Source organism: Stylophora pistillata, chromosome 13 (assembly GCF_964205215.1).
Source record: "Stylophora pistillata chromosome 13, jaStyPist1.2, whole genome shotgun sequence".
Taxonomy (NCBI): domain Eukaryota; kingdom Metazoa; phylum Cnidaria; class Anthozoa; order Scleractinia; family Pocilloporidae; genus Stylophora; species Stylophora pistillata.
In genome coordinates, this window is record NC_142531.1 from 4,489,798 (window position 1) to 4,513,176 (window position 23,379).

Here is a 23,379-nt window from a genome sequence, read left to right on the forward strand (position 1 = left end):
CTTGTCCATATTAACAAGCGTTACGTTCCCCTTACTCTATTTATGTACACATATCCAGTTCTAGCGTTCCTGATTAGCAAAAACAAAAAAGTTCTCCATAAATTGCAACGTTTTTTATAAGATCTGTTTTAATTTCTTATCGAATCATTTATCTATTTGTTCGTTTTTTCATTTAACTATCTAACTGAGCAAAGGCCAGTGTGAACAGACCTTTTCGACAAGGTCGCTGATTTGTTTGTGCATCTTTTTAGCGTAATTTTTCATTCCCATCTTGTCTCCTTTCTTTACTTTTCTAAACACATCCTCCACTTCCCATGTCCACCAGACTTGGTTTCCAGCTAGTACCACCATTCCTTGATACTCCATCATCCAGTCAATTCTGAAAAAAAACATATCTAAAATGTCACCTACCAATAACATGTGAACTTAAAAGAGCCCTTTTCAACAGATTGTCGGAGTGTCGGAAGTGATCCAGGATTGCTTAGATTTTTCCTTAGGTCCCTTTCCTCACTTTTCTAGCCAATCAGACTCAACACTAAAACCAATCGTGACTTGGCCACCCGCGTTTTCCCGCACTTCAGGCAGTTTTGACTGTTTTATTCTGAGCTCTTATTGGCTCTTTGTGATATTTCCTATGTTCTGATTGGCTGTTGTGATTAATTTGGTTTTGGATTTCATTTCACAACACACCTATAAGAATCCCATTTTCGTTGCAACTGATCTATGTGCAAAAGAGACCTACATCTACGCAACAAGCAAGGCAGACGAAGGCTTTGAATACTTGTTTTTCGTTCTTTTTTCAATACTGTCCGGGGCGCTAGGGAAACACTTTTTTTTAACGAAAAATGCGTAAAGCTAAAGCAAACACAACCTGAGCCATTGATCATTAAAGCAAAACCCTTAACACCCTAAAATCAGTATGCATATTCTCCATACTGTTCTCTAAACATTCCTATAGTTCTGAAAAGGAGACTTTGTTTAACAATCGAGAGCTTCTTAAGTTTAAGTTGGTGATCATTTCCTTTATTCTCCTGACCTTAATGAGTGATTCAGGGGCAAGGGCGTAGCCACGGGGGGGTCCTGGGGTGCCCGTGACCCCCCTTGGTAGGCCTTCTTTTGAGCAAACAACCTACAATATTCAGGTGGTGAAAACGCCATGACAATATCTTGGCCTGCCCAATATACTCTCACTGCTCATTCCAAAACTGTAACATTAAGTAAAACATGCACGGCGTGGAGGTCTACATGACAATCTGGTGAGTAGCCTTTGTGACCCCACCCCCCCCCCCTCCTTTGAAAAATCCTGGCTACGCCCCTGAGGGGTGATACTGTCAGGAGAAATTAGATGCTAGTCACTCTTGAGGAATAAAGGGTGAAGTAAAGAGAGAACTTGTACCTGGACAGTTCGCCGCCATATTTATAGATGGCCTCTTTGGTGATGAGTCTGTTAGTCCTTCTCATTTCGTTCAGCACGTTTGTCATCCAGTCTTCCACTCGTCCCTCGGCCGCCACTGGCTGCCTGAACTCCATCACTTCAGCTTCGCTACTGAGCATGGCAGTGGCCAGCATCTCTTCACCAGTCCCTTCTTCAAAACGTAACTTAGCAATGTTGTCGAACATCTAAAAAAGAAGAGCACCGGTAAAATTAGAAAGTCAATTTGAAGCTATTGCAAGGAGCCGCGAGCAAGGCGCGACGACTCATCGATAACTGCGTTTTAAACAGGTCAAAGAGGTCAAGGCTCGGGTTCCTAACCGAGGTTATCGTAAAACCGTAAATGGTTTGAACCCGGGAGTAATTTGCAATAAAATTGGCTCTGGTTACCTTGATCATATGTTCTTGTACGCACTGTGGATCATGGCTGCCGAGAATAGAGAGCAGTTCGTCGTCAGAAATAAAGAAAAACCTTGGAAAGGCGTTCCTCTTGGAGTCCAGGTAATCATTTAAACTCTTCTGGCATTTTTCCAAACCAGCCACCAACATCTGCAGCTGCTCCAGACGACTGGCGGCATGACAAGCTTCTAACACTTTTGGATTCTTTGCAGTGTCGCTCATGATCTGAAGACATAAAGAAGGTGAAGTCCATTAAGTGCCAGATGAATTCTTTCAGTAACACAGGCATACTTGGAGGAAAATTGCTCCTAACAGGAGTCCAACCAAGACAAGATGAGAGAGAGAGGGGCGCGGCCGGGCGAGACATTTAAGGTGTTGACTGGAACATGTCTATCCCCGAAAGTCGTAGTTGGTATTAGAGGTAAAAAGGGTGTTTTTCCAGAATTCTGCATAATTTCTCCCTCTGAAGTCTCTCTCAGCATACAAGAATAATTCGTTTAACAATCAAAGCTTCTTAGAATGACGATAATTCCCTTCATTCTCATGACATTGATGAATGATTCAGCCTTGCTCTCTGACCCTTACAATCTCACAATCGTTAATTTCTTGGCACACACTCACTCTAGCAACAACAAAAGCGTAACATGCTACAAACCTTCTTAAATGTCTTATCGATGTCATCGAATTTTTTGGCCTCCTCTGGAAGCTGAGCTCTGATGTCTCCACCGATGAAGATGCTTTCGAGGTACATCCATTTTCTTTGCACAACCATCCAAACCTGAGAAGGAAAAGAAAAAGCGATCCCAGACCGTGGATACCAGATAATGTCTACAACGCTACATGACAGCTGTTTTCTAAAGACGTCGATGGTTTTTCAAGATTCCACCTCGGGTAAGGCTTACAATGGGGATCATAAAAATTTCCTTTACTTATTTAAATTGAGTGGTTTTGATGTTTAGTCGCCTTTTAAACAAATGTCCTATCTGTCGGTTGCCATATTTAAACCCGTTTCCAAATTAATCATTACAGCCAATCAGAACACAGGGAAATGTCTCAATGAGCCAATGAGAACTGAAAGTAAAAACCAGCAAACTACCTAAAGCGCGGGTAAACGCGGGTGACAAACTCGTGATTGGTTTTAGTTCTGCATATGAGTGGTGGGGGGAGTGGCATGAGTTTTCTAGACCAATCAAAGAACGAGGTAAAGCAAAAAAACAAAGAAATCCTGACACTTACCTCAACCACCTCTCCGATGTGCGATAAACTCTTCTCCCACTTGTTAACGGTTTCCAAGAACGGTCCCACGAACCGCGAGGCGGACATGCTTTGCAAGTTCATGGCATTATCATCCAGAATTTGCAGGATTTCATCAACAGCTCCCAAAATAAAGCCTCTCTCTTGTGTTCCCTTCATAAACTTGGACACAGTGAATTTCATAGCACCCCACGTGTCACCCACTTCACTGATACCTTTCTCGATCCCAAGCTCCTTTGTGGCACTAGCCGTGATGTCACCGATTACATCCTGGAACTTGTGTAGCTCCATAGCAAACATGTTCTGAAGAGTGAAGGTGTCTGGATTGAGATCGAACTTCATGCCAGTCATTTCCATTAACTTCTTCCAATGACTGTTAAGTAAAGAAGTCAAGATTACAAAATTAATACACGCTCTTTTTTTGTCGAGGCCAGAACAGAATAGACTTTCATTGCCCAGTTTAGACATTCTTATTCTTTCTGCCGAGTATTTTAATACAGTCAATGATTACATAGCATTCTATTTCGTTAAAAAAATTACAGGTGACAAAGAATTGAACTATCAAACAGAATTGTATTCTCTTTGAATTACTTTACATTTCCAACGGTTTTTATGAGTTTGCTTGCCTTTTTGGTTAAAAGAAAATCGCAAACATTTACCAGATCTTCACAACTGTAAAATTAATTTTTTACTGTGTTGTTTTTCCTATCAAAATTTTATTGTTATGAAAATCTCAGCCGTGCGTTTACTCCCAAATATTCTTGACTAAGTTATGAGTTGGCATATTCCTATGCACGTAAACAAAAAAAACAAACATCGCCTACCGCTCCCGTAAAGCCTCGTTTTTCAGATCAGAAAAGAGTGGAATGGAATTCTTAAACTCCTTCATCTTCTCCTCCAGAATATGGCAGAGCGGTAGGGCTTTCACCTCTCGCGGGAGTCTCTTAAGTCGTTTAATAAAGCCGTCAATACCCTCTGACAACACTGACACATCAAGGTTGGCCCACAGTGTGTTGGCCCATTCATCACGAGCCGCCTGGTGGATAGGAGCATATAGCTTATAAGTACTTTAGTAATTAATTTAGTTAATCAAAACGGCCAATCAGAGAGACGGAAACTATCACCAGGAGCCAATGAGAACTCTCAAAGTGAAAAGAAGTAAAAAATGTATAAAGCGCGGGAAAACGCGGATGCACAAGTCGCGACTTTCCTGAACCAATCACAGAGCGAGGTAAAAACTTTTATGCGATGCTTGGTTTCTCTCTACACTCAAACGAAAATTCCTCTAGATATACTTCTGAAGCAATCACAATTATTAACCACAGCAAAGGGGACAAAGACAAAAAAAAATTAATCCCTCGGGATGACTAAATATCGCGCAAATTCTTTGGGGAGGTTGGAGTAAATTTTCTTCATCTGTCTGGTGTCACCGTTTGTGCTGTGGAAATTTACAGCAACACTACAGGCTTAACAATTTGACCGTGGCAGTAAATACCCTTGAACACTTGGCTTGCTTCCATTTACGTGAACATTATTCGCATTACTTTCACCCCAACTTGCCTTTTGATTCTCGTAAATAGAGAAGATCTGATCCAATCCCTTCAGCTCTTTCTCCATGTCCAGCAGTTCAGGGTAAAGAGTGATCTGAAGACCAAACAGTTTTTCAGCATTCGCCAGTTCTTGACGCTCCTTTTCAAAGTTTGCAAACTCTTCTTTGAATTTCTTTAACAGTTCCACACCTTGAAAAAAAAAAAGACAATTAATCGAGTCCAGATCAAAACTTGAATCATATCATCGTGATTTAAGTGTTGTAAAGTTGAGAAAACCTCACATCAAACTTTGTAAATATACCTGCTTCAAGATCAGTGCCGATGGAGCTTGGACCTTCATTGATGAAGCTTTCCTTCAACTTTGAAATGTCTTTGGAAAAGTCTGAAACTTGATCTTGCGTGATCTACAAGACATATGTAAAAGAGAAAATTTAAATGTTATCCATTTTTTTCACCTAACGAAGACACCCGATTTACCCATTTCCCAATTGTGTTACATCATGAAGAGTTACATTAAATTATGTTCTGTTGAGTTGTGTGTGGAACTTAGGTAAATTTTGAACCAGTTCCAGGGCTGTGTACTCAAGCAGAGCATAAGTGTCACAGGTAACTAACCTCTGAGAAGTTCTGTCCCTGGACAACTTGCATAACTTTCCTTTTAATGAAGTTTTTTAAGAGCAGGGCACCCAAGATTTTGGAGACGAGAGCCTTCACGCACCTAGTTATAACTCTTAGAGCGCACTCTCGTTCTCTTGAAAGCCAAGTTCGGACGTGAAATTTTTAACTCTTTATACCCTAACATCAGTATGCATATTCTCCATACTGTTCTCTATAAATTTCCTGAGGTGCTGACAAGGAGAATTTGTTAAACAATCAGGAGCTTCTTTAGTTGGTGATCATTTCCTTGATTCTGAGGCGACATTGTAAGGAGGAATTAGATGGCAGTCACTCCTAGGGTTAAGAATGAAGTCGATAACATATGCAAGTATTAGGCAGCCTTGTATTACACATATCTTATTAACCAAGCGCGAGGGCCGTACTGGGAGAATATCGGCCCGAGGTCTTGACAGTACGGACCGAACGCAGCGAGGTCCGTACAAAAAAGACCGAGGGCCGATACTCTTCCAGTACGGGCCTGAGCAAGCTTGGTTAATAAGAGATTTATTATACGACTGAAGTTCAAAGGGACACAAGTGCGGTATCATTCGGGACCATTCGGGACCATTCGGGACAGTGCCCGGTCCAACACTGAGAGAATATTGACCGGCAATGGAGCATTTTGATTGGTTGATTTTAGTTATTGGCCCTCTGACTGCCCGAGTCGTGTAATAAATTATTGTAACATCTTTTCTTCAACATATGTGTTCTCAAAACTTACTTCAGTGAATTTCTTCTTAACAGAGACTAAACTTGCGTCCACCATGCGAGATTCCAGGAACAGGTCATCCCACGCTTGCGTGATGTTGGTGGCTAGCTCCAGCTCGCTCTCGGGAACCTTTCAAAAAGAAAGAAGTGCAATACAGACATGAACAAAAGTGAGCTGTTGATAAGTGCCATGCTCGCCAGGCAGTAGCTAACCAAAAATGGCCTTCTAGTCTGCTATATTTAGCGTTCACACCCAAAGATCCCCATAAGTATCTTTTTTACAGAAAGAGGTGAGGCAATAACGGAAGAAAAAGAAAAAGAAATTACTCGAAGGTGGAACGCCTGAGACAACAGCAAGAGCTGACGATAACATGGCCACTATTTTTAATTGCCTTCTTCTTTCAAACTTATTAGCAACCCTGGTCATACAATGAAGCTCGAGACACGGACAATTTGGCTGACTTAAGGCTGACTTAACGAAGCGAGGTATTTAGCGGGGAATTGCCAATTGAAAACGAGCCTAAACGATATTGTTTCGCACCTCTTGTTCCACGCTCAGGATAACAAACAAACAATATCATTGCTGTTTTCTTGTTTTCTTATGTTTATTCGATTGTGCGATTCAAGCAAAATCCATCACCTGACTCGAGAATTCCGCGTTAAATTGCACGCAAAAACCAATAACGCACTCATCGCTTCGCGATTCGTTCGATATCGGTTTTCGCATGTAATTTAACGCGGAATTTCTTCGTCAGGTAATGAATTTTCCTATATATTTCTTTTATCTCTTACCTCAATATCGTACATAAGAATTGTTCGGTATCTTTCCTGAATGTCGACATAGCGAAGCTCTACATCAAGAGACTTGTCTCTGATGTCTGCAATAACGCGCAGAACAAACTTCAAGTCTTCTAGTGTGTCTGGTTCTCGCTTGAGATCATCTGTTAAACCCTGAAACAAAACAGTTAAAAAGGGCTTCTCAGCGAACGCTACGACACAAAAAATATCCAGCAAACAAATACCGGGTCTTGTTGTTCGTTCCCTCCGTTCTATTTATCTGCTATCCGTTCACTAGGCCGGTTCTTTAATCTATTACCTTGATCATCCACCCGTTTCATCCTACAATCGTCCGTGCCTTTTCTGTTTGAATTTTTATTCGTTAAATTCTTCAATGGTCAGTTAACGCGTACGTTAATCAGGGTTCGATTAACATTACCGTTTACAAGTCAAGACAGCCAACTAGCGGACGGCATTGTAGCAAACGATTCGCCGAAAAAGTTAGTGCGAAAATTGCAAGACTCATCCATGAGATCGTTATCAAATTCCTACAAGAGATATAAAGAAAATTCCAACCGTGTATTCCGTGAAATATCACCTCAATTTCTGCCTTGAGAGCATTCAGATCTTCCCTCGCCGATTCGTTCAAAAACTTGCCCAGCTCTTTTACCCAGGCCCTTGCATTTCCCTGAATGGTCGTTGCCAGCGGGTCCAGATTAAGACGAACAAAATCGATATCTTTCGTCATGGCCTGGTTTCCAACCTGGTAAAATATCACAAACTTGTTACAACCACTGTAAGAGGAATCGCTAAACGCGAAGGAGAAACGCACGGCGAGATTTTCACTGGTATAATTTCCGACCACGTCGTTAAAAATGAAGTAATCATTACGTAGGTGCGCTAATTGCTCAACCTGTGTGACATAAACTAAAACCGTTGTTCACCTAAGATGGTGTCGATGAAAGTGGTTAATATTTTACTCGTTGATTCATTGTTAGGTAAATGTCCACCGATATTCACCTTTACTTCGCTGAATGAGCGCTGACTATAAGAGCTGTGATAGCATCCGGTAACATATGAGTAAACATTGAAAAAAGCAGACATATCCCTTTACCTCAATGACCAGATTTGAGTAGAACTGTAGCTTTTCGTCATAAGCAATACACGTGGGTTTCTTCTGTGCAAACTTCTCCACCATGTTGCTCTGTTTGAAGGACAACAAATGAGCAAATCAGTAACGACACAAAAACTTCAAAAGTAAATTAAGACAGAGTGGTTATGTCGATAGACAATACGCAAATAACGACAAACTTGCGACTCTCGAGAAAAAATATGTTTCGTACACATGTACATGTACGAAATACAACTAGATTTTGAAGTCGAGATTCCTTTAAAGTAACATTCGATAGAGCCACAATTATCAACGAGTGTCGAAGGTTATCCAGGATTGTTTTGGTTTCCCTTTGATTTGTTCTGACAGTGATTGGACCAGAAAGCTAGCGCCATTATCTCAACCAATCAGATTCAAAACAAAAACCAGTCGCCACATGGTCACCCCCGTTTTCCCGCGCTAAGCGCACTTTTCTAGTCTCATTGACAACTAGGGTTTCTCTCTGTCTTATCTCTGATTGGTTGTAATGATAATTTTGGTTTTGGTTTTACTTAACTTAATCGCAATTGCGCTCTACAACAAGTAACCGGATTAATGATCATAACAACACGGTCGAGTAGTAACGATAGACATACTTCATAAAACCTACGCGGTTCATGAAAAAAAAACTACTCTGTTTGTCGAATATAAGCCTCAGAAAAACGAACGAGAAGTCGCCTGAATGGCTCATACCAGATGAACGGCTTAGCCTATCATATTGGCGCGTTCCCGTCCCTAAATTGGAACATTTTTATGTATAATAATTTAATATTTATATCCAGACATCACCAACCTTGTCAAGTTTCCATAGCAATCTGTACCTGCGCCAGCGAGTCAGGTGTTTGTTCAGGTTTCCCAGAGTGTTCTGCACGCTTTTAGAAAGAGTAGTCACCTGGTCTATGATAGCAGGATTGGCAGAGATATCGGTGAAGAAACTGAACACTACTGGCTCGTCCTCACCCTCAGCGTGCTGGGGCGGAGTCTCGATGCACGTGCCGTTCATCCATCGAACAAACATTCTGGTTCTGTGAAGGAAACCAATGCAACATTGGAATCAAATGTCGAGATGCAAAACTCGCCCAAAGCGTCTCACTGTGCCAATGTTTCATGGACTAAATGTAAAATAGGCCAGTGCAGTGGTTTCCACAATATGATGTTGGGGCTTTAGGGAGGTTTGCAGGGGCATTGCCAGTGCCTTCAATAACATTTTTTGCTTCATTCCTCTCCCCGGCTCCCTTCGAGATTTTGGGTAAGCATCTATTCAACATACCAGTTCAGCTGCGTCGTACTGACCAGTTAGAGGACAGATAAGAGAGATAATCATGTACAATGAATCCATCATACATTTTAGACGCAAGATATGAGCATAAAAACCAATTGATCACGTATTTCTGGAGAATCGACCGTTTTAACAAGGAATAATCCCACTGAGTGCTCTTGATAGAGACATCGTCCCCTGACAAACAACGTTTGACTTGACGCTGATAACGACTTCGGCTCGGGTTGTCAAAACGTCAGTAACTATGGCAGACAACAGTCCTTTTGAGGAATACTCTCACCTTGGAAGATCAGACTACACGATCGACAAGATCCGTACAGACAAGTAACACTACACAAGTCAGACCTGTGAAGACCAGTGTTATCTTTTAAACTTACCCCTCCACCATATCTCTGATTGACTGCATGATTAATTTGTAGATCTCATTTGCCGGGGGAGACAAGACAATCTCTGGCGCAGACAACACTGTTTCGATCTGGAACAATGGCTGACGGGCATGGAGTTGCTGGTTAAACTGCTGCAAGTTTTTAGTCACCATCTGAAAAAAAAAAAAAAAAAAAAAAAGAGCTCCAAACTCAACTTTTATAAAAGTCGAATATATCAACAAAGTTGAAATGGTAAATTGGCCACCGTTACGAAAAGTAATTTATAAAAGTCGCCCTAAGTAATTTATAAAATTTATACTTTTATAAAAGTCGCCAAGCTGGCGATCTAAAACATAAAATGGTCAGAATAGAAAATAAATTGCAAGGAAGAAAACGAGAAAGGAAAGAAAAGTTAAAAATCTTTTTTTGAGTTTCACAGGACATTCCTGAGCTCATTACTTGAACAATCAAGGCCGGAGAAAGGGGCCAATTTTTAAAGAGAAAACGACAGCGAATAATGATGACTCATACAAATGCATGTCTCAATTCATTTTAGACCATGATCTCCAATTAAGACAAACATCAAAGCTCGTCTCATGATTACCAATTACAAGTCGTGGGTTGGCGACTTTAGCTACACCTTCAGATGCTAATCTAAGTTGTTAAATTTAAAGTTACGGTAAGTAAGTAAGGACCTTTGTGAGGGCTTCATAGACTGCATTCTCCCAGTAAGCATAGTAAGGCTGTAGTTTGGTTGATCTGCCAGTGTTTGTGTGAACGACAAGTCCTTCCATCTTCGTCAGAAGCGGTCCAATAGCTCTATATCTTCTGGCCAAGTTTTCAAGCTCCGTTGCTCTTGCTTTCTCAAGATACTCAAAGAACTCCTGCAAGAATTTTGCATAAAATTAAAGCAATTTGGAGTTATAAATTTTTCTTTGGTTTAAAATTCCTTAAAGTGGCTTTTTTTTTTCTCCATCTAAAGAAATGATCATCACTTTCTGTTACAGGTGAACAAAAAGCGAGAGACAAGGTGTTGCATTCCTGGGTACTAAGAAAATTGTTAGTGAGCTGTCAATGAGGTAGACCCGACATAACCCTCAAGTTTCCCTAAGACAACAAGCAAATCCATCCAGGAGAAGGGAACGGGGGCACAGTCTACTTTGCAATTGTTTATGACGTCAGAAGACGGTTGCGCAAGCACAGAGTAAAGGGAATAGAACCCCTCCTGATCGCCTCATGCTTTTTGAAACTTGAGAATAAGCTTGAGTACTACAACTGTCAACTGTCAACTGTCAACTGTCAACTGTCAACTGTGCGTTGACCGTCTCGACTCGAAACTTGATCCTCGACTCTCCAAAGTTTCGAGTATAAACAAGCATCAAGTTTCGAAAATCTAGAGTCGAGTTTCAACACACTGGTAAAACTTTTCGCGGAGATGTTTTAACACTCAAGAGCAGAACAATAGCAAACTAGAACGTCATCATAAAAGTGGTAAAGAAGTCTGATAACCTTTGCATCAGGAAGTGCTCCTCCCATTTTGGGCGGTGGTTGTTTGAACAACACTGTTTTCTCCATCATCTCTAGGCGGCTGTTGATGTCTTTAGCATTCTTTTGGATTTGATTCACAAGTGATTCAAATTTGCTGATAGCCTGGGAATGCAAACGAAAGCAATATCTCAGTACTGTATTAGTAACCGTGCAAATAGAAAAGCTGAATCTTTTGGCGTGTATGAAACTTTATACTTCTTTCCTCTGGTCAACTTTCAATTGAGTGTAGAAAGTAATACAGGATTTTTTCGTTTTTCTTTACTTCACTTTATGATTGGTCCAGAAAACTCACGCCATTTTCTTAACCAATCAGATGCAAAACTAAAACCAACCACGACTTGGTCATCTCCGTTTTCCCGCGCTTGAGGCAGTTTGCTTGGTTTTACTTTGATTTCTTAAAGAACCCACATCACGAGATAACTGTGATGTGGTCTGGCCTGTTTACTGGGAATGGGGCGAGGGGGCATCTGTAGAATTGCTCCTTTATTAATTGTAAACTGCCGCCGGCAGTTGTAAAGCGCATTAGAGCATTTACATGGAAATGCGCTATAGCAATCGATCTATATTATTATTATTATCATTATTATCATTATTATCAGTATTATCAGTATTATCAGTATTATCATTATTATCATTATTATCATTATTATCATTATTATCATTATTATCATTATTATCATTATTATCATTCTTATCATTATTATTATTCTGATTGGTCGTTGATATAACTTTGGTTTTGGTTTTACGACACTTCATCGAAGGGCCCGGCTCTTATGCTGACATGAACTGCTTCAATATTTCACGTGTTACGTACCTGTCCACATCTTGTGATGTAGTCACTTATTCCAAGCGAGTTCCAGTTCAATCGTTTTGCCCCTGGCTTTAGGACACGTTTTAACTCTTTGATGTGATCTTCCAGAAGTTGTGTCTGGTAAAAAAAAAAAAAAAGAAAGCAATGTAAACTTACTCATGATTAAGCATACAGCAAGCCCTCTGGAAGAGTGCTAGTGATGTATCAATGTCTACAACATAAACACCTCACACATACGTGATTTAAACCTAATTTTACCTTGAAGAACCAGTGAAAACGTAAATTATTCAAACCTATGTTAGTGAGAATCAAGCCATAATTCTTCCTCGTACTGAGAAGTCACACGTAACTGAAGTTTTAACTTATACAGTCAAGTAACTTACGTATTTTACTTATATATACAGTTACCTCTGCAACATTGAGACTTCCAAGAACAGTGTGGTATCTGTCTAACATAAGCTTCAGGCCATCCACATATTTCAGGTACTTCTCTTCCTGTTAGTATGAATTATCACAAAAATCAATGATGTTCATTTAAGCACTTAAAAAAAAACCTCATCGTACCAAGAGTTATTTTCTTTGAACATACAAAACAGTTACCACCTTCATCTCTGAGGAAATTGTGCATCATTTTTTAGATAGTGAATTTATCGCTTGGATTTACTAAGTGCCACAAACAGTATCATCCGTACATCGTGAACTCCAGTCAAACATTTTCCATTCTAACCCTCCCACTCAATAAGCACATGCTTACACATTACATAAAACAGACAGTCACATAAGCTTTTCATTGCAAGTACAATTCCTAATGCAGCACTCAGTATAGCTCAATCACATAACAACAGAACCACTATTGTGGAGTTTTTAAGGAATGATGTGAAGGGCAAGTGAGAGAGAAGGGCTCATCAGAGAGAAGGGCTCGTCAGAGAGAAGGGCTCATCAGAGAGAAGGGCTCATCAGAGAGAAGAGCTCATTAGAGAGAGGGGCTCATCAGAGAGAGGGGCTCATCAGAGAGAGGGGCTCATCAGAGAGAGGGGCTCATCAGAGAGAGGGGCTCATCAGAGAAGGGGCTCATCAGAGAGAGGGGCTCATCAGAGAGAAGGGCTCATCAGAGAGAGGGGCTCATCAGAGAGAGGGACTCATCAGAGAGAGGGGCTCATCAGAGAGGGGCTCATCAGAGAGAGGGGCTCATCAGAGAGAAGGGCTCATCAGAGAGAAGGGCTCATCAGAGAGAGGGGCTCATCAGAGAGAGGGGCTCATCAGAGAGAAGGGCTCATCAGAGAGAAGAACTCCTCAGAGAGAAGGGCTCATCAGAGGTCCCGTCTCCTGAAGGGTCAGGGGTAGGAAACGTTAATTTCCCATGAACAAGATTACTGTGTGGTGGATGTCCTCCCCTGGGGTAGGATGGGTGGGTTACTGGGCCCACAGTGATTTGCGCAAAGCTGTTGCAGTGTCCCTGCCTGTTGGAAAATCTTGTAAATAAAAGATAAATAAATAAAGAAAGAGAAGGGCTCATTAGAGAGAGGGGCTCATAAGAGAGAGGGCTTAGATATGAAGGACTTTTTAGAGAGGGGGCTTAGTGGAGAAAGAGCTTATCAGAACTTGGGGATTATTAGAAACTTAAAGTTTAGGACAGAGGCTTATAAGTGGGACTCATAGACCGCTTGTAATAGACACCAGCAGAGACTACTAATAATAGGGATGTTGTTGTGATCATCACAAAATTTATTATTATACATGATTGTATAGGAAACATCACATCTCAGTGTGTTAATGCACACTCATTTTAAAAAGAGTTCAGTGACATTATTCGAGAAAATACCTGCAAAGCAACATTTCTGGCCAGCTCAGGAACCTGGAATCCTAGCTGCTCTAAGTATTTTGTCTCCATAATGATCAATCCTAACTCTGGTGCAAAATCTGCTACATACTGTAAGTTGGAATGAGAGGCTGAAATAGACACCAACAACAAACTCAGAACTTGCCAAAATTCACAATTCAACTGTACAAAATTCACAATTCAATGTCTACATGCATCTATACATAATTGAAAATGAGAAAGCCAATTTTCAAGTAAGCATAAAAACCACTTGCAGATTACATGGGTTTTGCTTCACCTAGCAAAATGATGTTTAAAGAGAGTCCACAAGTTTATTTTCATTTGTAATATTTGAAAGTAATATGTATTTCACGATTCATTTTGCTGTCATGCTAGTCCAACCATTATTCTTACTCCTTTTCAATATAAACATTAAAATTCAAACATTTTTAGAAAAATGAAAAAATTAATAGAATGGTTTAAAATCTAATTTAAAAAAGGGATCAGCATCATCTTCTAGCATCAGAGACTAGTTGTAACCTTGGTATTGGCACTATACAATGTATCAAAATTAGAGAAATGTAAATTTTGGATCCAGAGATCCTTGAGAAATCATTACACACTTGAAGACTTTTACCTTTGAAAGAGTAACTAGTGGCACACATACTGTACGAGAGCACATGCCAGAACTGATTTATACACCTACAGCAGCAAAACAAAATGAAAAAAAATGAACACCAATGTTACCAGCTTGGGCCTGCAAAACGGCAGCTAGGGTTCCAGATGCATCCTCAGAATTTCCTTCATCAACAGCACTTCTGTGTGTGGTTGCAGAGCTTGCTGATGGTTTGATCAACAGATTTTTCTTGAGGTAGATCAAGAGATTTGCTTCAACCTGCTCTTTCCATGCTTCGTATTTTTTGTCTTCATATTCTTTCATCTGCCGTGCCACACTAAGATACTTTTTGCTTGCCTGGAAATACGAAGGAACAAGACATTGAACAATTCATAGTTTAAAACTCTGCCAATGACCACTGCTAAATGACTAAAGTTGATTGGAATAATGAATGATCAGATTCTTGCACTGTATTTTTATGATATCAGGGAAAAAGTGTTCAATTAACAGGGACTTTCTGAACAGACATTTATTTTACAGATGGGTCAGCAACCAGATGGCAAATATCACTGCTAGCACACTTGAGCCAGCTTACAAGCCAGTATGTCCATCCTGCCACAACTCAACCCAGTTTCAGTAAGTGTGAAGCGACTGGAAGCACTGCTGTTCCCCACCCACCCTAGATGGGATGCCACTTCAGTACAGGGTTCCCACCTTAACCTGTCCCAGCTTTCTTTCGGGTTCCCCAATGATTTCTGATGCACTTTTGAATGGAGAAAGACATTATAAAAGTTAACCCATTAATAGCCGCAGCTTTTGTGAAAAACTGTGTTTTGAAGCTAGTCGAGCAGATTTCGGGTCACTGTTGTGGTTTTAAAAGCTCAAACTTAATTACCACAAACCCACTGACAGCCTGTACACTCGACGGCCTTTTGATCCAAATGCAAAATGGCGGCCTGAAAATCTCGGGCGCGCGCAGAAAGCAAAATTTGGAGATTGAAAAGATTGGGTTGAAAAGTAATGTCCCACTTACGACTTTTACTTTTCTCTCTTTCTCCTGCCCTTTTTTTCCCCTTTCCTAACCTGAAGTTTCTCCTCACTTGCTGGAAATTTAGTAGGCTTCATTTTGGTGTAGAGATTTTTTAGGAAATCACTCATTATTTTCAAACGAAATGCTCAGAAAGGTAGGTGGGTAATGGAACAAGATTTTTGTGCAGATTTTCAGGTCAAAGTTACAAGGTTTTTTGGCCATTTCTCCAATCTCCTTCACTCAATTGTGCTCATTCTGGTATCGTTTGTAAGTATGTGCTCAAAGTCATGCTCCAGGGTTAAAAGTGATGATGTCACAGAGCGTAGAAAGGGTGTCGGTCCACATGGGTGCTTACGGGCACACTGGACGTCAATAGGATAACCATTTCACTCCCAAAATCTCGTCTCAAATCAAAATCTCTATACAATTCTTATGATGATAGTTCTGAGAATTGGATATTAATAATCCCCTAATTTATATAATATTTTCTTCATTCTCGTCATGTCTCTGCTTCATAATGTCTTGATATTGTAAGGAGAATTTCTATCTGGGTCACTCATGGGAGGTAAAAGTTAAGTGTTTAGCCCAAGAACACAACACAATGACCCATCCTGGACATGACCCCTGACCTTTCCATCCAGGGTCCAGTGCCCTAATCAGTCCATCAAGGAGCCTCCCACAATGCGATAGCACACTTTGCCTTCAAACAATTTGTCAAAAGCCTTTGATGTAACTCATTGCCAATTAAGACTTACGAATTTTCCCTGCTCTGAATTCAGCATGTCCTCCATTTCTTGAAATCTCAGGATGGTGTGCTTTATGCGAAGGAAGAGGGAACGTTCCCAACTGATGGCTCCAGCCACAGGAGGCTGATTCTTGAAGATTGGAGGCTTGTCTGCATTGGCTTTGAACAGTGCATACATTGCATCCACCTTAGAATAGATAACACAAATCTCAAGCATACTCACTGGGTCAATTTAATGACTAATCCTATCACAATGGCAGTTAGTTATGGCTACTGAAACTCCAACAAGGATTTGAATCTAGGCAACTTGATCCAGAGTCTAATTAGTTAATGATAATCCCTGTACATTTTAAGCAAAAATCAAAGAAAAGATCTTACATTAAAGGGTAGAACTTATCCTTATCTCATATCAATATGTTTTAAGCAACCTCTTATATGTGTTTACGCACTTATATACCTCTTTTCCAAACTGCAGCAAGATGTCATTGAACTTTTTCATCATTTGTGAGTTGATAGCTTCACGTGAACGAATGTGTCTGAAATTCAAAAGCATGTCAAAAGCTCCCTCAGCAGATCTCAAGGTCTTGAACGAGTCATCAATAAAGTGTCTAGCCTCATTTTCAATGGCTGTAACTTCTCTGTGGAACCAGTCCATCACATTGCGCCAACTTGCAGCATGCCTGAGGCTGAAGGCATCAAATCCAACCTAACAAGTAGTAAAAACTAGTTTACTCTCTACAACTTTTTAGGGAAATGTCAGTCTAGTTTCATTTCATTAGTTTGCCACAAATATACAAAAAGAATAATAAATAGTAAAAAATTAGCAAAGTAAGACTGTGGGGCCTATAGAAAGGACTATCTATGGTGATTCCAGTTTTTAAGAACTAAGAATTAAGGAATCTAATTTGTTCGCCACGGGAATGGCAGGAGAAAGGAACAGAACTTTCATCCCAATTGACACCTAACCCCTTTGCACCCACCATCCCACCCCAGGGAGGACATCCACCACACAGTAATCTCGTGCGTGGGAAATTAATATCCCCTACCCCTAACCCTGCAGGAGACAGGACCTACGGTTTTATTTGTCCTTAACTGAGAAGACTAGAATATCTATCCATTTCTTGATATTATAGAAAGGTAGCAAATTCCCCTCAATTATTTTAAGACCATGAGTATTGGTCCAGCCGGGGCTCGAACCCTCGACCTCCCGACCTCCTGCACAACACAATCCGACACTCTAACCAATTCAGCTCACCAGGTGCAGTTAATACAAATTCTGTCATCAGCAGGACTATATATATTCATAATACACAAATTTCATTGTTAATTAGGTTAAAAAATCAAAATCTAATTCAAGAGTTTCAAAGGTTTTGCTTTCCCTCACTCTTTGATTGGTCTAGAAACCCAATATCACCCTCTCAACTGATCAGATGCAAGACTGAAGGCAAGTATGACTTGATTTTTCAATTTTCAATACTTTACGCCATTGATCCATTACCTAATTGACTTCTCCTTGCCTCCTACATTTAGTTATAATTATCATTGTTCTGGTTAGGCATGTATTGTTCTTAATTTGGTTTTAATGTTTAACACTAAGACAAAATGTGTCTGGGAACAGAAGGCTGAACAGGGCCCAGAAAGCATTTTGGTTGAGTATACTCTAAAAAGAAGGCTACTCAAGCCTTTAGAGCCACCCTAACTTCCCCCTTCCCCCTCACTACAAAGTCATCAACGACCAACATACAACAGCAACCAAACTGACAAGGTTACACTTGGAACTCAAAGCTCAGCACATTAGTCACCAGAGGACACAACATCATAAAGCAGTATAAATTAAGCTTACATTTTCAATGGGTTTCACCAGTCCATCAACTCGCTTCAAAACATCCTCAATACGTTTGGGATCCCCGGTCACCGCCTTCAGTTCAGGTCCAAAGATATTATAGAACTCTTCCATCACTGTTGCAACCTCCTTCAAATCTTCACAGATTGAAGCCATATGATCTGTTCTCTCAAACAAACGTTTTCGGTCAAACTCCCATCTGGCATCTCTTCCTGAAGCCTCTATCTTGGCTCGCACATCAAAGTATGACTCCTTCCATGTTTCCAGTGTCTTCTTGGCCTCTGAGGTTTTTTGCTTCACGAGGAAGGGTGGCTCTCTAAAAGGAGAGATTTCATTTAAAATTAGACTTTGACAATTAACTTATTTAATTTTGGTTGATGGGGGAAGGTTTTGTTTTTGTTTGTTTTTAAAATATTATTATTACCATAAAGCTGGGCTGGTAGTAAAATCTTGCAGGGGACATTATTACTAGAAAGTACTACCCATACATTGTAATTAGAGGGCAAATCTTTAAATAAATTAATAAATAAATAGAAGTGTTAATGCTGCAGTTGCTGACCTCATTTCACCATGGTCTTTTAATAATTGATAAAAAGTTCTTAAATCAGGAAGGTGTACACACCCTTTTTTTCATTAAAAAATTGAACCAGACTTCACCCAAGGAACATCAAAGGGGTTGCTTTTCATGCACAGTTAACACTCTCCTCTGAGCAAGAATAAGAAGAAGCATGAAATGAAACATAACCCAACAAGATGCAGTGGTGGAACAGCAACTGCCCTCACCACTTCCCTACACATGTTCCCTATTACTGATGTATCAAAAGGGCAATTATGATTATGTACTTGAAGAACAGTTTAATGATTACGTAGTAATACTCACTTGAAAATAGTGCGAACATTGACAATCTTGGCCACCCGCTCACTAAGTTCCCATGCAATTCTTTCCATTAAAGGCACCATTCTCTCATCTCTGTTGTAATGTCGTGAAATAATCCACACCATCCTCAAAGCATTCATCATAGAAGGTATTGTTTCAAGGACTATATTAAAACTTGCACCATGTGCCAGGTTTTTAAAATGCCTTTCAAGGGTAGAAAGAAATCGCACATTGTCTTTAGCTTCTGTGTAATATTTTGTGAGTTCTGCTCGATGATACTCAAAACTAGCAAGGCTTTCAGAGTGAACGTTTGTTAAGAGAGCAACAACTTTGTTAACAGTTGGCAGTTTGAGCTGCTCTGTAATAGCACTAACTGTAGCATTTCTCTCTCTCCAAAAATCAATCTCAGCCAAGGGCCCATTTCCCTGTGGTGTTTTCTTTAGCTGGACCTCTAATGCTGATGAAATTGTCACTTCCCAGTTGTGCAGTGTTTCTTCCAGCATTGTTACTAGTTCCAAGTCTTTTGCCATCTCTGCAATGTCATCGCCCAGAATGACATCAGGCATTTCCAGACGAATGTCACCCTCCAACTGATGGATTGTCCTGCTGATATGAGATGAAAATTTCTGCATGTTCATAAGGAATTCATCTCTTAAGATAACCCTTGATCGGCCTTCCTCTGAACTCTGTTCATCACCAATCTGAGCACTACTCTTATGACTCCCATTATCTGAAGAAGACTCATTCCGCTGACCATTGTGCGACAGAAGAGGCATATACACCAGTGTTAAAAGGTGCTCCAACATCTGTAGTGAGGGTCCATTATGTGATCCAAACTCAAATAGAGGAGGAAGCATTTCTTCTGCTTCCTCGAGTGTTGATGGCAGAGAAACAGGACCGGTAGTATTCCGTAAAAAGTAGAAGGCATTCTCATCTGCAAACTCTTCAGGAAGGTGCTCATAGCAAACATACATGACTGTTCTCAGAACTTTCTGTATGATGATTTTCTGCAATTAATTAAAAGGCAATGATTGACTGGCTATTTCTCATTTAGGAAACATAATTGTTTGTTGGTCAAACTTTGTTCTAAGTTATATATATTTGGGAAACAATTATAACCAAGGAGAAATCATATCAAGTTAGTACATAGTTCAAAAATCATTTTCACATGAAACTAATTTTGAATTTCAACGTATCCAAAGCAAACTTACTGTTCTGAGGGGTAGAGGTGTGGCATGATTTTCCTCTCCTAACTCTGCTCTTTCACCTTCTCCCTCGCCTGAAGCTGTTGCAACCTCCTCCCCAGTCTCTGGATTAGTCTGGGCTGGTTCTGCAGCCTGTGAACCATCCTTGACAGAAACTTCCTCAACAGCCTTTGAATTTGCAGATGGAACTCTCTCCATAATCAAGTCATCACCCTCAGCAGTACCTTCAGCACCACTTGTTGAGGTCTTCTCACCTTCTTCGTCACCATCGGCTGTTATTTCTGGCAATTCTGGTTCTAACAATATAATTTAACATGAAAATTGTGTAATTAATCAATATACTTTCACTGTAAAAATAATCTGTTTTGATCAGAGCTTTAATCAATGACAGGCATATCAAAGACGACAACAAACCATAACTATGGAAAGTTTGCTCTGATGCTACAATGGCAGTTGAGTTTGTATTCCACTGTTCATTATCATTAATGTTCAGTTCTCTTAAGGATTTTAAGCAATTTTTCCTACAAGAGTGTAAAGATCTCTTGATAAAATTAACTCTTCTAAGTATTCTTATTCAAGGTAGGAACTGAGTTGACGAAGAGATTACTCGTACGTACCAACCGACTTTGTCAAACAACATTACTAAAGGCGTAATAAATCAAGTAGCTCAATTAAGGTTGTGTAATATAAACAGATTTCATATTATAAAGTCTGAGGTTGTAGGACTCTTGCATTTTCCAGAAAGGTCAGTTAATAACAAACAGTGTCAGCTTATATTTCAAAACGGCGGGAATATTAATGGAATCGACCTCGAGTAACCGTACACATCATCAAGTTTCGTTTCTTAGAGAAGAAAATTCTCATGTCGTTAAACGATCTATGTCAAAACTTACTGCGCGTACAATAAATCTCAACAAGTCGCTAATCCTTGACAATAACAGATCCCTTTCAAGGCCTTGTTGTGATAGAGAATGGCGCACAAACAACAATCCCATCTTCAATTACTAACCTGCTTCAACTTCAATTTCCTCCTCTTCTTCCTTCAGCATAGAATAAAATAACATAGTACATCCTTCCTTAGGAGTTTCATTAAGAAATTTTAGGATTTCGTTTTCAAATTGTCCATCTTCTCGAGACAACAAATCGTCGAACACTTCAGGGTCTGTAATTCCCAGTCCGAGGTAAATCTTGTTTCTCATCCACTCAATGCGTGTGTCATCCATACTGGCGAGGATTGAAACACAAAGAATATGTCGAGTTATTATTCTATTAGGTGAGTTTTTTTACAATCTGAGCCCAAAACTTCATTGTTAGCGACAACTTTGCCCTACTTATTCGTTAGATAATCGTCGCCATCTTTGTCTGGGATTTGTTACCATGACAACGTAACTGAAAAGAGCAAACTTTACAAGATTTTCAACTCGCTGGCAATCTTGAACAGCGACACAATAGGACAGGAATCATTGAACAGGGGTTAGATAAAGATTAAGTACGCAGGTTCACCGTTTTTATCTGTGCCACAAGAAGTCAAGGAAGGAGGCAAAGGATATCCTGTAGAAGGGCAGATGTCTTCAGGACACGAAAGGCCACCCAAAGGAGGATGAAGCTGGTTTGGGCGTGTTGTAACCTCAACAAATCTATGATGGGCTCTTATTTCTCAACTTCATTACAGGGAAGATTTAAGAATGCTGAGACAGCTAATCAAAATGCATGCATAGTATTGAAGACACTATTAAAATAAACATCATTTTATTCTTGAATAAAATGTGCTTAGAACGTAAAACATAATTTTTTTTAGAGATATCGTTGTGTAAAGACTAGATGAAGCAACGCGAGCATACTAAATCTTCTTCTAGTGCAAGTCTCATGGTTAAATGATTCTATTTAACGAATTTTAAAAATGCCAAGAAAATCTTGGCATGTTTCACATGTCGAACTACTTAAGGACACTTGAATCTCTTGACAAGGCAAAAATTAAAGAATGGTTTAGTTATCCACTCGAAACCCTCGGAAAAAATAGATCAGTTCTCGGAATAAACTAATGAGGCACAGAACACGCTCACATGATAAAAAGAAAATTTAAGTACCTCAAAGATCTTTATGACAATTATTATTATTATCGAATATCAACAAATTATTGTATATTGTATGGTTGTTTGCTATTTCAACCATAAAATTTAAGTTGTTGCCAGTCTTAACTTGCATACACAGCTAAATAATAAATATAATGGTTGAAATTTTTTCTAATAAATCATTTGTTGTTTTAAAGGAAGATTTTTCAAGCTTTAAAAGGGAGAATATTCGAAGGATTAAAGTTTTGAATACAGAATCTGTGGCCTCTTTTAAGAACACGATTCACCATAGCGCTCGTTTCCATAGCACAGCCCCACGAGAAAGTCACACTCGAGCCCCCATTCCCATAGTCGTCCAAAAGAGAAGGACACACAGGATCCCACTCAAAACGAGCATTGGCTTTGCGAGCAGGACGCAGGCATACCAACACTTGTTCTACATCATCGTCACCATAGTTACGGAGGGGTGGGTAGAACTGCTTTACTTTCTCAAACATTCTTCTGATTGCTGGATAGTCGAGCGTCAGATCTCTCTCCCACTGATGAGGTTGAACCATTCCACCCAGCCACAGTTTGCCGTCGCCTCTCGGTAAAATGAGAACCGAGAGCTTTGTCTTTACTTACCTGACTCATCAAACTCCTTGATTACAGAGACGCACATGGGGTGGTTGAGTTTAGACATCAAATTTCCGTCGTTTTTTACTTTAAGAATCACCCCTACAACGAGAGAGATTTTAAGGTGTAAAGTTCGGATTCAACACATTTCTTTTGCAATCAGGTAAATGTATGTAAGAGACAGAACTCTCTTAAACATATCACAACGCTTCACGAGTCGTATTTACCTCTCAGAGGGTAAACATCTTCATCTCCTGCCAGTTCTTTTGCATTGATTCCTGGGCAGTTAAAGATTAACTGAGCTTTGTATTTATTTTTCAAGTCTTCTGCCCGATCCCTCAACAATCCATGAATCTCATCGTGTACAAAGCGACAGCCTTTCTCACGACACTGTTTGTAAAGCCACTGCAAGTAGGTCACTGCGTCGATCATGGGGGCCATGTGTTGATATGCGTCCACAACACCCATGTCTGTGTTCACACCTGAGTGAGAAGAAAAAAAAGAAAGTCAGGATTTATTTAACTGTTGATCGGATAACCTTGTAGTGAGCGTTTGAGTGGGAGCATTTTTCTTTTGTTTATTCAGTCTAGACGCTTCTAGCGAAGAGTATTCATTGTTTACCATAAC

General features: G+C 40.0%; 1 protein-coding gene and 1 pseudogene across 1 annotated transcript in view; both read right to left on the reverse strand.

Moving 5' to 3' along the window:
* The window catches only part of LOC111322606 (dynein axonemal heavy chain 10), a 46,719-nt gene extending 25,286 nt beyond the window's left edge, over window positions 1–21,433 (reverse strand). Inside the window, exons 1-26 of the mRNA XM_022925729.2 lie at window positions 21,075–21,433; window positions 20,072–20,361; window positions 18,864–19,867; window positions 17,984–18,299; window positions 16,598–16,846; window positions 16,151–16,327; window positions 14,497–14,722; window positions 13,753–13,880; window positions 12,339–12,425; window positions 11,934–12,047; window positions 11,081–11,221; window positions 10,267–10,455; window positions 9,584–9,744; window positions 8,721–8,952; window positions 7,892–7,981; window positions 7,376–7,540; window positions 6,793–6,951; window positions 6,014–6,130; window positions 4,937–5,039; window positions 4,646–4,824; window positions 3,910–4,121; window positions 3,068–3,458; window positions 2,487–2,609; window positions 1,823–2,056; window positions 1,397–1,620; window positions 211–379 (exon numbers count right to left, since the gene is read on the reverse strand). Coding sequence (XP_022781464.2) covers window positions 211–379; window positions 1,397–1,620; window positions 1,823–2,056; window positions 2,487–2,609; window positions 3,068–3,458; window positions 3,910–4,121; window positions 4,646–4,824; window positions 4,937–5,039; window positions 6,014–6,130; window positions 6,793–6,951; window positions 7,376–7,540; window positions 7,892–7,981; window positions 8,721–8,952; window positions 9,584–9,744; window positions 10,267–10,455; window positions 11,081–11,221; window positions 11,934–12,047; window positions 12,339–12,425; window positions 13,753–13,880; window positions 14,497–14,722; window positions 16,151–16,327; window positions 16,598–16,846; window positions 17,984–18,299; window positions 18,864–19,867; window positions 20,072–20,361; window positions 21,075–21,288 — 5,694 coding nt within the window. The 5' untranslated portion in view covers window positions 21,289–21,433. The remainder of the gene's footprint in view (window positions 1–210; window positions 380–1,396; window positions 1,621–1,822; window positions 2,057–2,486; window positions 2,610–3,067; window positions 3,459–3,909; window positions 4,122–4,645; window positions 4,825–4,936; window positions 5,040–6,013; window positions 6,131–6,792; window positions 6,952–7,375; window positions 7,541–7,891; window positions 7,982–8,720; window positions 8,953–9,583; window positions 9,745–10,266; window positions 10,456–11,080; window positions 11,222–11,933; window positions 12,048–12,338; window positions 12,426–13,752; window positions 13,881–14,496; window positions 14,723–16,150; window positions 16,328–16,597; window positions 16,847–17,983; window positions 18,300–18,863; window positions 19,868–20,071; window positions 20,362–21,074) is intronic.
* A 941-nt stretch (window positions 21,434–22,374) lies between these two features.
* Window positions 22,375–23,253, reverse strand: LOC111319960 (D-amino-acid oxidase-like; annotated as a pseudogene).
* Window positions 23,254–23,379: the final 126 nt, after the last annotated feature.